This window comes from Bufo gargarizans, chromosome 1, assembly GCF_014858855.1.
Source record: "Bufo gargarizans isolate SCDJY-AF-19 chromosome 1, ASM1485885v1, whole genome shotgun sequence".
NCBI lineage: Eukaryota > Metazoa > Chordata > Amphibia > Anura > Bufonidae > Bufo > Bufo gargarizans.
Genome location: NC_058080.1, coordinates 294,724,366 through 294,738,205, shown reverse-complemented (window position 1 = coordinate 294,738,205; position 13,840 = coordinate 294,724,366). Strand labels below are relative to the sequence as shown.

General features: G+C 42.1%; 1 protein-coding gene across 1 annotated transcript; it reads left to right on the top strand.

The window, feature by feature from the left end:
• The first annotated feature begins 328 nt into the window (after positions 1–328).
• On the top strand, positions 329–13,602 carry LOC122927280 (uncharacterized protein At2g34460, chloroplastic-like). Its single transcript, XM_044278979.1, has 5 exons — positions 329–395; positions 4,587–4,730; positions 8,476–8,677; positions 10,511–10,675; positions 13,229–13,602. Exons 2-5 carry the CDS (start codon positions 4,596–4,598, stop codon positions 13,384–13,386), a joined length of 660 nt encoding a protein of 219 aa, XP_044134914.1. The 5' UTR covers positions 329–395; positions 4,587–4,595; the 3' UTR covers positions 13,387–13,602.
• Positions 13,603–13,840: the final 238 nt, after the last annotated feature.

The following is a 13,840-nucleotide window of genomic DNA, read 5'->3' as shown; positions in this document are numbered from 1 at the left end:
AGCGCCCTGCACACCCTCCCTTTATATAGTGGTGTTGCTCTTCTTAGGGAGATATTTGTTGCCCAGCTATGCTGGGTGGACTTATTGGTTCATATTTTATTGGTTATTGGTTAAATTATTTGTTATTGGTTATTTATTAAATATTTATTTATTTAATTTGGGTAACCCCAAATAAAGCAACACAGCCTAATTTTATCCAGAATGAAGTGTGTGGTCTCTTATTTAATATTTCTATAGGGCCCCGGAGTGTCTGCTGTGCACAAGCCCTTGATATACAGCACGTAACATGACACTGCAAACATGTTGTGTAACTGATCCGCCCCTTAGGCTGCATCGCCAAGACACACACCCGGAATACCACAGTCCATTCAGAAGGTCTCAACGAGGCTGCAGCAGTAAGTATTTTTTTAATTCCCGAGCTGTCACTAGGATTAATCTGTATTCACTGGAACTTTAGGTTTTAAAAATCATAGAACGCGTGTCTTCACTGTCCAGAACACGGATGGTCTGAATTGTGGCCTTATACAAACACATACACACTAGATGGGATCAGGACCAGATTTCACCACATACTGGGGTAGATTATCAAGACTGCTGCAAAGGAAAACTGACTGGTTTAGTTGCTCATAGCAACCAATCAGATTCCACCTTTCATTTTCCAAAGGAGCTCTGAAAAATGAAATGTGGATTCTGATTGGTTGCTATGGGAAACTAAACCAGTCAGTTTTCCTTTGCAGCAGTTTTGATAAATCTTCCCCATAGAATTTGGTGTGCACACCCTAGTGGGGCTTATACGGGGTGTTGCAGTCAATGTTTTTAGGTCACATGGCTTAAAAATATATTTTGAACACAGAAACAAGCATAGTGCATAGACATGTCTGTGGTTTACAGTTTGAAGTAGTATCTAGTGGACACACTGTAAATCTGCACACATGTACAGTATACCATTTACAGGACCTGTCACAGAACCTGACATGTCTGTTTTAGTAACTACTTCCATTACCCATGTAATTACAATTCTGGAGCAAATATTATTATAACTTAGGCCTCTTGCACACGACCGTATGTATTCTGCGGTCCGCAAAAAATACAGGTGACATCCGCGTGCATTCCCTATTTTGCGGAATGGAACAGCTGCCCCCTAATAGAACAGTACTATCCTTGTCCATAATGCGGACAATTATAGGACATGTTCTATTTTTTTGCAGAACAGAAATACGGACATACAGAAACGGAATGCACACAGAAAGAAAATACGCTTGTGTGCAAGAGGCCTTGCCAGCAGTCTGCAAGAAAGGTGTATGTGGGTCTTACAAGTTAGGGGTCTGACACTGGCCACGCTAATTAAATCGTGTCAGACTGTGCAGGGACAGCCCCCCAACTGGTAACACCTTGATGGACCTTTATTGTAGGCTGCTGCAAAATGTATTCATAACTTCTGGTAGAAAAAACTGAAGAATGGTCCAACACAGAGTTTTATAAAAAAACGTTCTAGAATTATTATACATGTTGTGTTTCCGTTTTTCCATATGGCGTATACAGTAATTGCATAGAAAAAATTGGGCTGGACATAACCTATTCAATAGATGTTTCCGCAAAAACGGAACAGATACGGAAGACATACGGATGCATTTCCGCATGTGTTCCATTTTTTGTGGATCCATTTACTTGAATGCAGCCACGGAACGTGATTTGTGGGCAATAATAGGTACAGAAAAACGGAAACGGAATGCATACTGAGTACATTCTTTTTTTTTTTTGCGGAACCATTGAAATGAATGGTTATGTATGCGGACCGTATACGGAACGCAAAAAACGGCCCGTAAACAAAAAAAAAAAGAAAAGCGGTCGCGTGAAAGAGGCCTTCTTGCACATGTAACCGCTGAGGCCATTGAATGAAGGCAGGGGTCTTGTGACCAAGAATGGGCCCATTTCACTTTCAGCTGGAGGGGACCACCATTAGCCATATCACCAGAATGTAAGGGCTTTGAGAGGTGTTTTTTTTTTTTTTTTTTTTTTTACCTATTTTTAACACAGTCATGCGAGGCATTAATTAATCATTTAGGTCTGACAACTGATTTAAGTACACTCATTGACAACAACAAAAAACTCAACTGGATAAACATGTCAGAAATTATTGGAAATTATTACAGGTGTGGTCTGATTAGACACTGAGTTTTGCCACAAGAGGGCGTAAGTGCTTCCCCACAGCCCTATAAAGAGGCTCAGAACCGCATCAATAAGCTCCAGTCAACAATTGTATTAGGCCCCATGCACACGGCCGTGGAACCGCGGCCTGGATCCCTCCAGAGAGCAGGAGCGCACGGCGTCACTGGTTGCTATGACGCTGTGCGCTCCCTGCTGCCGGCACAGTACAGTAATACACTGGTATAGATCATACCAGTGTATTGCGGCGGCAGCAGGGAGCGCACGGCGTCATAGCAACCAGTGACGCCGTGCGCTCCTGCTCTCTGGAGGGATCCAGGCCGCGGTTCCACGGCCCGCACACGGCTGTCAAACACGGCCGTGTGCATGGGGCCTTAGTGACATCCAAAGTTCTTAGATAACATGGTAAATAATAATATACTTCATTATAAAGTGTTAATTAAGCATGAATTCTAGACAGTATTATAATAGCCCCAACATGAAATAAACTAAACTAACTAAAACATATACACCCATATGAAATTGATCTTATGCTCCCTTATTGCCCAGTAGTGATTTCACACCATAGTTATGCTCTTAGTGCCCCCTCATAGTAAGGCCTCATGTACATGGCCGTTGCCCACCCGTGCTTGTATTGTGGACTGCAAACAGCAGGTCAGCAATATACGGGCGGGGCACCGGCCCTGAGCACCCTGCATCACGGATGCAAACCCATTCACTTGATTAGGTCAGCAATCCGGAAGGTCCGGTGCGGAACGGAGTCACTGAACCCCACGTGCCTACGAAACGCAAGAAAATTGAAAATATATATTTTTTTGTGGTGCGAATGGATCACAGACCCATTCAAGCTGAATTGGTCTGGATTCATCTGCGCAAACTGCACGGATGTTGCCCGTGCAGAAATGTTTTTGAGGTGCAGTAGACAAGAGTAAGTGATTGAATGTAAGGGATGACACCGGGACAGCAGGCGTGCTGCCTAGGAATTATGGTAGTGCCACACACTGAGAGGGAAATATTAGGTTAGTGCCTCCTCACAATAGCACTGCCTCCTTAGTGTCCACCTCAGTGCTTCCCTCACAGTAGTACTGCCCCCTGAGTGCCCCCCTCACAATAGTGAAACCCCTGTAGATTAAATAAAATAAAGTAATACTAATCTAGTCCTGTTCCCCTGATGAATGGAGCATTATGCCCCAGCTTGTGCTCTCTACTGCTGAACAGACACGGTGACCTCCCGTATTGCGTCTGCCTGCTGGGGACAGCACAGACTGACAAATGATGGAGCAGGGAGCTGATGGTTTTCTGTCCCACTATTGAATTCAACTGTGCCTGTGTCCTCACAAGGTAGATACAGTAAAAATCAAGGTATGCCACACACCACTGGAGGCCACAGGACAGCCAACGAAACCTGGGACTGGACCACTGGATTTGGGTTGGTTTTAGGTGTAAACCATGGGGGAGATTTATCAAACTGGTGTAAAGTGGAACTGGCTTAGTTGCCAATAGCAACTGGTTGCTATGGGCAACTAAGCCAGTTCTACTTTACACCAGTTTGATAAATGACCCCCTATGGCTGCATATTCTAAATCCAGCAAGCAGGTTTTTTCTTTTTTTTAACCAGTGCAGTATGGGAGCCTATAGGAAGGTTGGCAGGATAAGCATTTTAATAATGCCAAAGGGTCATTTGCAAGAATTTGAAAAAACTCAACTCATAAGTTCCAACATTTAAAAGGGGTTGTCTGCTTTATATATATATATATATATATATATATATATATATTGATGACCTATCTTTGGCACCCTCGGCAATTAACTGTTTGAAGAGGACACATACGAGCGCTGATTTCTCTTCAAACAGCTGATTGGCAGGGGTGCCAGGAGTCAGCCCCCTCGCCAATGTGATATTGATGACTTATCCTGAGGATAGGTGATCAATAAAAAAAAACAAGACAGCCCCTTTAGGCTAAATGCACACGACCGGATTTTTTTCATTCAATTTGTAAAATCTGCACCAAATCCGCATCCAATTGATGCAGATTGACCGCACAGATTTGCCTGCGAACACCTGCAGATTTCAGTGCGGATTCTCCTGGACGTGTGCATGTACCATAAAGTATTTTGATATTAGTTTGGTGACAGTCTGGCACTTTGCATCCCTGCCATCAACAGTTTTTGTAGCTCCAGCACTGGCACTACACAGCTCCATCCATTGTGTAGTGGTTGGAGTTGGTAACTGCAGTGCTGCTCCAAATGAAGTGAATGGGAGCGGTGCTGCAATTACCAGCTCCATCCACTACACAATGGACAATCCAGTGTAGTTCCAGCGCCAAAGCCGCAAGGTAGTAAGCATTGTCCTGAGCAGTATCCATCAATATTAAATCCTGGACAACACCTTTAACTATCAATGTTATCATCATATACAGGAATTCAGAATGAAACTATCAGTTCTTGGAGCGACTGGACAAACAGGTGCAACCCTTGTAACCCAAGCTCTGCAGGACGGGCATGAAGTCACAGCTCTTGTGCGAAATGTCAGCAAAATGACCATTCAGCACGAGAAACTTAAGGTACGTTACATGTTCACCTCACAAATACTTACAGTAGGCATTTATTATTGCTGGCGTACTATACAGAGTGTATAGGTCAGTCTCTTTCCAGGGGGCACCAGAACTCAACTCAACTCTGAAGTATGTATTTCTGTATGTGTAGGTGGCACAGGAACGTCACAACCATATCAACAGAAAAATTAAGTGTGTAGACATAATGTTTTATCCATTAAATGTAAAATATAAATAAAAACTACCGTATACATATTTGGTATCAAGTTACCACTTTATTGATGCTATAAATAAAAAATGCAAAAATAAATAAATAGTAGAAGTACATTTTTCCCATATATCTCCCCCCATAAAGTTTATCAATATACGGTTATATGTATAAATACAAATCTGATCTCACAAAAAAGAATCCCTCTTACGGCTATGTCACGGTTACAAATTAAGGCCTCATGCACACAACCGCACAGTTTTTTGGCAGTCCGCAAACCGCGGATCCGCAAAAAACGGAAGCCGCCAGTGTTGCCTTTCGCAATTTGCGGAATGGAACGGGAGCCGGCAATATAAATGCCAATTTTTGTCCGCAAAGCGCGGACAAGAATAGGACATGTTATATTTTTTTAGCGGGGCCGCGGAACGGAGTCACGGATGCGGACAGCACACGGAGTGCTGTCTGCATCTTTTGCGGCCCCATTGAAGTGAATTGGTCCGCATCCGAGCCGCCAAAACAGCGGCTCGGATGCGGACCCAAACAATGGTTGTGTGCATGAGGCCTAAAGTAAATGCGGAATCTGGTAAACCTTCAGATACTGAAGTGATTAAAGGGGTTATTTGAGTTTTTTTATTTTACTAAGGCCTCTTTCACACGGGCGTTACGGGTTGGGGCTGGATAGGATGCAGGTGCGTGGTGGGGAAATCGTGCGAGTGAGCACACAATTTAAGTCAGTTTTGACTGCGATTGCGTTGCGTGGTTCAGTTTTTTCGCGTGAGTGCAATGCATTTGGCACGCGCATGAGAAAAAAAATTAATGTGGTACCCAGACCCAAACTTCTTCAATGAAGTTCGGGGTTTGGGTTAGTTGTAGTGTAGATTTTATTATTTTCCCTTATAACATGGTTATAAGGGAAAATAATAGCATTCTTTAATACAGAATGCATAGTAGAAGGTCAATGTAAACAAATTAACTCCCCTCCTCCAATTGATCGCGTAGCTGCCGATCTCCTGTTCTTTCTTCAGGACCTGTGGTGACGTCACTGAGCCATCGTACGCGCTGTAAAACGCCCAGGTGAGAACCATTCCCATAGGGAAGCATTGGTTTCTCCTTGTTGAGCGTTTTACAGCACGTAGGAACGCGCTGTAAAACGCTCAGGTGTGAACCCAGCCTAAAGTAGTAAGAAGAGATCGTCTACTACGCGATCAAGAGGAGGTGAGTTAATTTAAAAAATAAATAAATGAATAAATCAAGACTGGCGTGTTAATCTTCTGTGCGCTGGAATGAGATGCACTTAATTTATTAAGAGGCAAATGTCTCCTAATAAGGCTACTTTCACACTAGCATTTTTGCTGGATCCGGCAGGGTTCAGTAAAAACGCTTCTGTTACTAATAATACAATCATCTGAATTGCATCTGCAAAACCATGTAGCCATTAACAATGAAGACTGACTAAACAATATGGCCCTAATTAGTTAATTGGACTCATGTGGTATGGCCATGTCATGTAGTCATACCCTTATGCCAGTGGAAGGCCACGATTGCCCGGTTCCCACAACGCAGGAGTAGTCAGCTGAAGTGATCCCAGGAGCATAGTAGCTTTCATATCTGACAGTTATTAACCTTCTCTTGTCCAGGGGCTGTTTTAAGGATACAAAACAATCAGGTTCCAGTGACAGCAACTGGACAAGTAGCTGTTAATATATAAGTAATAGTATAAGTAAAAAAATAATTAATACAAATTAATAGAAAACATAATAAAATTCGAAAAAATAATGAAAAAGTCAAAAAATAATTTAATAAGCCCACCCCCTTCCCTTAGAAGCCACATGCATAATAAATATCCTGCATCACATGAACACCTGAACATAATTTGCACGGCTATCAGGTATGTTAAGCCACCTTAAAACAGAACATTAACAATTGTATTTGCCCATACTTCCCTAACTAAGACCTACACAATTAAATGATATCAGCTTCAATGTTAAATATTTAGAAAGTTGTATGTGTCCTGTAAAAAAAGACTAAGACTAAATAACATGACCCTGGTCCTGAAAGGGTTAAGGCTCAAACCATGATCAGTCATGAAAAGCTTGAAGTGTGGATGCCCTTTGGCCCCTTTCACACGAGCGAGTATTCCGCGCGGGTGCGATGCGTGAGGTGAACGCATTGCACCCGCACTGAATCCTGACCCATTCATTTCTATGGGGCTGTTCACATGAGCGGTGATTTTCACGCATCACTTATGCGTTGCGTGAAAATCGCAGCATGCTCTATTTTGTGCGTTTTTCACGCAACGCAGGCCCTACAGAAGTGAATGGGGCTGCGTGAAAATCGCAAGCATCTGCAAGCAAGTGCGGATGTGGTGCGATTTTCACGCATGGGTTCTAGGTGACAGTCTATTCACTGTATTATTTTCCCTTATAACATGGTTTTAAAGGAAAATATTAGCTTTCTCACTACAGAATACATAGTATAATAGTGCTGGAAGGGTTAAAAAAATAAAAAAGTTAACTCACCTTATCCTCTTGTTCGTGTAGTTCGTTCCCGATCTGTTCTTTGCTAGCTGTGGGCTTGGGCTAAAGGACCTTTGATGACATCAGATCACATGGTCCATCACCATGGTGATGGACCATGTGATTGGAGCATGTGATCTGACATCACCACAGGTCATTTAGCCCAAGCCCACAGCTAGCAAAGAACAGACCGGGAACGAACTACGCGAACAAAAGGATAAGGTGAGTTAACTTTTTTTATTTTTTTTAACCCTTCCAGCACTATTATACTATGCATTCTGTAGTCAGAATGCTAATATTTTCCTTTAAAACCATGTTATAAGGGAAAATAATACAATCTTCAGAACATCAATCCCAAGCCCGAACTTCTGTGAAGAAGTTCGGGTTTGGGTACCAAACATGCGCGATTTTTCTCACCCGAGTGCAAAACTCATGACAATGTTTTGCACTCGCGCGGGAAAATTGCGCATTTTCCCGCAACGCACTCGGCTCTTATCCGGGCAAAAAACATGACGCCCGTGTGAAAGAGGCCTTTAAGTTCCAGACCTTGCATGCACATTTGTGAGGGATATCTGCAGGTGCATAGGCTATGTTCACATCCTGAGCATTTGTTGCCTTAAAGGGAATCTGTCCCCGGGATTTTGTGTATAGAGCTGAGGACATGGGTTGCTAGATGGCGGCTAGCACGTCCGCAATATCCTGTCCCCATAGCTCTGTGTGCTTTTATTGTGTAAAAAAAAAACAAAACAATTTGATACATATGCAAATTGCCCTGAGATGAGTCCTGTGCGTGAGATGAGTCATGGACAGGACTCATCTCAGGTTAATTTGCATATGTATCAAATCGTTTTTTTTTACACAATAAAAGCACACAGAGCTATGGGGACAGGATATTGCGGACGTGCTAGCCGCCATCTAGCAACCCATGTCCTCAGCTCTATACACAAAATCCCGGGGACAGGTTCCCTGTAACACGATACGTTTTATGTTGTAGTATACTAGCCTATTAACATGGTTGCACTTTTTCCAGGTAGTAGAAGCTAATATATTTTCCGCAGACTCATTAGCTGAACATTTCAAAGGACAGGATGCTGTTGTCTCTTGCCTGGGATTCCAATATAAAATGTTCTCATCAATAAGTGGTTATACAGACTCCATTGCCCCCATCGTGGGGGCCATGCGACAGACTGGAGTGAATCGAATGGTGACAATGACTTCCTGGTACACAGACAGTATGTATCTACAACACTATAACTTTCAGATTTTCTCTGTGGTTGTTCTTACAAAGGAAAGTTATCCACAAAATGCGTTAGAATCCATATTTGTATCTTTTTTTTTATTTCTGCACTGAAAAAATGCAACACTGGGGCAGATATACTAATCCTATAGATCAGGGATTAGCAACCTCCAGCACTCCAGCTGTTCTCACACTACAACTCCCAGAATCCTCCTTTCACTTCTGTGGGAGTTACAACTCCAGCCGAGCAAGTGTGCATCCTGGGAGTTGTAGTTTCACAGCAGCTGGAGTGCCGAAGGTTGCTGACCCCTGCTATAGATGGAGTAAACTTTAGATAGGCTGACTAGACATGTTCCAGTTTTTTCACAGGCTCAGGCTGGATGACAAATGTGGTGCAGAATTTAGACAGGATTTTAGGTGCAATTTTGGTGCTAAATGTCGCCTATTAGGCCACATCCCCTTTCAAGTAAAGCCATGCCCCTTTTCTGGTAAACCACACCTCCTTGTTGAGCTAGGTATAGCTAGGTATCTAGATTTTTATAAATCCTCTGCACATCAATTTGACAAGTTTTGGCGCAGTTTACGACAGTGTCTTGATACAGTGGCATAAGTAAGGGCTCATGCACACGACTATGTATTTTGTGGTCCGCAAAACACGGATCTGCAAAAAATAATTTCGGGAAAGAACAGCTGGTCCTTAATAGAACAGTCCTATACTTGTCCGTTAGGATACATTCACATGACTGTAGTGTTTTGCAGATCCGCAAATTGCAGATCTGCAAAACACTAATACCGGCACGTGTGCGTTCCGCAACTTGCGGGCCGCACATGGCCACCACTACCATAGAAAATGCCTATCCTGTCCACAATTGCGGACAAGAATAGGACATGCTCTATCTTATTTGCGGGGCCGCAGAACTGAACACGGTGTGCTGTCCGCATCATTTGACAAAATTGCGGAATGGATGCAGACTCATTCATACAGTTGTGTGAGTGTAGACCTATGCGGGCAATAATAGGACGTGTTCTATTTTTTTGCAGAACTGACATGCAGACATATGGAAACGGAATGCACACAGTGTAACTTCCGTTTTTTTGGCATTGCATACGATCTGCAAAAAAAATGGTACGGACACAGAAAGAAAATACGTTTGTGTGCATGAGCCCTAATTGTCAGCCACTTACTGAAGATATAAATCACTCCTGAACACATCTGAACGTGTGGCAGCAGTCTAAGGTGTCTACGATTAGCAGTTCCTTAGTATGAGGGCTCGTGCACACGACCGCTGTTTTAGTCCACATCCAATCTGCATTTTTTTGTGGGTTGGACCCATTCGTTTCAATGGGGCGTCAAAAGATGTGGACAGCGCACCATGTCTGCAGCACCCACAAAAAAAAAAAAAACGAACACGTCCTATTCTTGTCTGGATTATGGACAAGGATAGGACAGTTCTGTAGAGGGCTGGTGTGGAACGCACACGGACGGCATATGTATTTTGCGAATCCGTATTTTTTGGACCGCAAAAAACGGCTACGGTTGTGTGCATGAGCCCTTACTCTGTAAATAATCATTTTCTCTATGGATGTCTAAAAAACCTTCTCACCTAGAAAATTTTATACTGCATGGAGCACATAGTCCGTATGTCTCCGTGCAGCATCTGCTACATGGTTCTGCCATGTGTATAAAACCTTGCCTTCAGACTAACTATATATATATATATATATAGCCGATGGATGATCCAGAAATGGGTAGAAATGTAGGAAAATTATAAGCTGTATTTATTGCCTGCAGATTTAGGTCAATAATCATATTTTCATTAACAGCTAGCTTCCGCACAAAATGCATCATTCTTCGTGAGGAATCTATTGATACCGCTAATTAAAAGTGTTCTCACAAACATGTTTGAGATGGAAAAATATCTAGAAAAAGAATGTTCTGATATTAACTGGACTGTTGTAAGACCACCTGGACTTCAGAATACACCAGTGACAGGTAGACATTTCACTTTATACATATGTTTGTAAAAATGATTAGAAATATCTGGCCATAGGGGCAAATCCACAATGTGTGTATCTTTCCCTAATTTATGGGATGTAATCTGAGTTAGTACATGATATCAGTAGAGAATGCCATGTGACATAATCGATCATGCAGCTGCTAAATTTTGCATTCTAAGGCCTCTTTCACACAGGCGTCGCGTGTGAGGGCCGGACAAGATGCGGGTGTGGGAAAATGCGCGATTTTTCAGCTCGAGTGCAAAGTGTTTTAATGCGTTTTGCACACAGAAAAATCGGCATGTTTGGTACCCAGACCCGAACTTCTTCACAGAAGTTCGGGGATCAGTGTTGTGTAGATTTTATTATTTTCCCTTATAACATGGTTATAAGGGACAATAATAGCATTCTTAATACAGAATGCTTAGTAAAATGTCCATTGAGGGGTTAAAAATAAACAAATTTAACTCACCCCATCCACTTGATCGCGTAGCGGATCTCCTCTTCTTTCTACTTTCTTCAGGACCTGGCTAAAGGACCTTTGATGTCACTGCGCTCATCACATGGTCCATCACCAGTGTGATGAACCATGTGATAGACCATGTGATGAGCACAGGGATGTCACCACAGGTCCTTTTCATCAAGAAAGATAGAAGACATGCCAGGATGAGCGTTCAAGTGGGTTAAGATGAGTTTATTTATTGTTTTTTATTTTTTAACCCCTCCATCACTATTTCACTAAGCATTCTGTTTTAAGAATGCTATTATTTTCCCTTATAACCATGTTATAAGGGAAAATTATAAAGATCAGGTCCCCATCCCGATAGTCTCCTATCAACCATGAGTGAAAATTGCACTGCATCCGCACTTGCTTGTGGATGCTTGCGATTTTCACGCAGCCCTATTCACTTCTATGGGGCCTGTGTTGCGTGAATAACACAATATAGAGCTTGCTGCGATTTTCACGCAATTCACCAGTAATGCGTGAAAATCACAGCTCATGTACACAGCCCCATTGAAGTGAATGGATCCGGATTCAGTGCGGGTGCAATGCGTTCACCTCACGCATTGCACCCACGCGGAATTCTTGCCCGTGTGAAAGGGGCCTAAGAGTGGCTGGACAAGGCCAGGATACAAGGAACATTCATGAGCAGTCATACATAGAACAAATCAGAATTCCTCCCAGAAGAGGAGCCTTCTTCTTAGGCTACATTCACACTCGCATTTGGTGCGGATCCATCATGTATCTGCACATACGGATCCGCACTGATAATACAACCGCATGCATCTGTTCAGAATGGATCAGTTTGTATTATCTTTAACATTGGCCAAATGGATCAGTTTTGAACACCATTGAAAGTCAATGGGGGGCGGATCCTTTTTGCATTGTGTCAGTCAAAACAGATCCGTCCCCATTGACTTACATTGTGTGTCAGGATGGATCCGTTTGCCTCCACATCATCAGGCAGACACCAAAACGCTGCAAGCAGTGTTTTGGTGTCTGTCTCCAGAGCGCAATGGAGGCAGAAAGGAGGCAAACTGATGTATTCTGAATGGATCCTTATCCATTCAGAATGCATTAGGGCAAAACTGATCCGTTTTGGACCGCTTGTGAGAGCCCTGAAACGGATCTCACAAACGGAAACCAAAACGCCAGTGTGAAAGTAGCCTTATCGCTATCTCTCTAGCACACCCTCATAAGTAACAGCATCATGGAGGACATTATATTATAACTAAATTCAGTACCAGGGTGGGATCCAGACGAAAATAAAATCAATTGTACCATACCCCCTCAAATGTCGTGTACGGAGGTATTCCTAATAAGTGTTGTGTATTAAATATTGGCCAATTAAGGGGCTGTCTGCCAAAGTTGCATTTTTATAAATGGGGCAGAATGGTTTAAAAAGGACCAATCTCCTCACTGATCCTCGACCAACAATGTTCCAATACTTACCAAGTCTCCCTGGTCTCCATTTTTTTCGTCCTGGCTGAACATGTAAGAAATGCCTACTCAGCCAATCAATTGCTGAGTGTTGGAAGGTGAGTAATGCTTTTTATGCCATTCTGTCCATATATAAAAATGGAAAGGATATGCACACCTTTATTAAAAATATTGAGCTATTCTATCACAAAGGGTAACTGTCTTTCTAACTGTGTGACTGGTACTTTCACTTTGTGCTAATCATCTAATAAACCTTATTTCTAAACTACTGAGAGGTCATAAACACTTATTTAAGCCACATTCTTATCAGTAAGATAAGAAATGAGCTACAATGAGTGTTTATAATGTCAGAAAGCAGAGATAAGGAGCCTGCAAGCTTCACAACTGACGGAAAAGACAGACAATGCTCAGGCTGCTACTAGAGCATCTCAGCTATGTACAGAAACAAGGGCTCCATAATTTTGAAAAAGACCAATTGAGAAAATGATTTTAGCTCAAAATGAGTACAATGCAATAATAAAAAAATTGCCTCCAAAGGTGTACATAGCCTTTAATTCTGACAGTGGGAGTTATAAAAAAACATTATCTATCATTTTTAATCTCTTTCAGACAAAGAAATATTGACCCATGAAGGATATTTTGTCCCAGATGATAAAGGTTACCCAATAACCAATACAGTATCACGTGCTGATGTGTCACGCTTTATGCTGTCCACTCTTAATGACAACAGATGGACAAGGAAGATAGTCGCAATGTGTTGTAAATGACACATTTGGAGTGGTAGTTACGGTGCATTCTCCACTTCGTTTAACAGGTGAAACAGGTTTTTGTCAGAACAATACAGGACTAGCACATGGGTGCAATTACAGACAAACTATTTCAACTATGATTATTTTTCCATGGAGATTGTCAAATCTATAATTTTGTAAAAAGTGAATTACATTTATGTATAATGAATAAAACATTCTATTTATAAATTCAAATATTACATTTCTTTCTTGTAAGTTTTTTTTTTCTAGTTTTTTTCAAGTCATCTGTCATGACACCAGTATTTGTCAGAGCTTCACCCAAGATGTTCTACTAGGTTTGTGTTTCTAACTTTAAGGGGTTGTCTAGCCTAGAGTTGAGTGAACCTGCCTTTTGACAGGTTTGAGTTCGGGGTTTAAGTGAATTACGTAATGGATTCCGTTCTCACGGAATCCATAACGTAATTCAATGCTG

Coding starts and splice junctions, on each gene's coding strand:
- LOC122927280 (XM_044278979.1), top strand. CDS start 4,596: ATGAAACTATCAGTTCTTGGAGCGACTGGACAAACAGGTGCAACCCTT. Junction 8,678..10,510: donor GACTTCCTGGTACACAGACA/GTATGTATCTAC, acceptor ATTAACAGCTAG/CTTCCGCACAAAATGCATCA. Junction 10,676..13,228: donor TCAGAATACACCAGTGACAG/GTAGACATTTCA, acceptor AATCTCTTTCAG/ACAAAGAAATATTGACCCAT.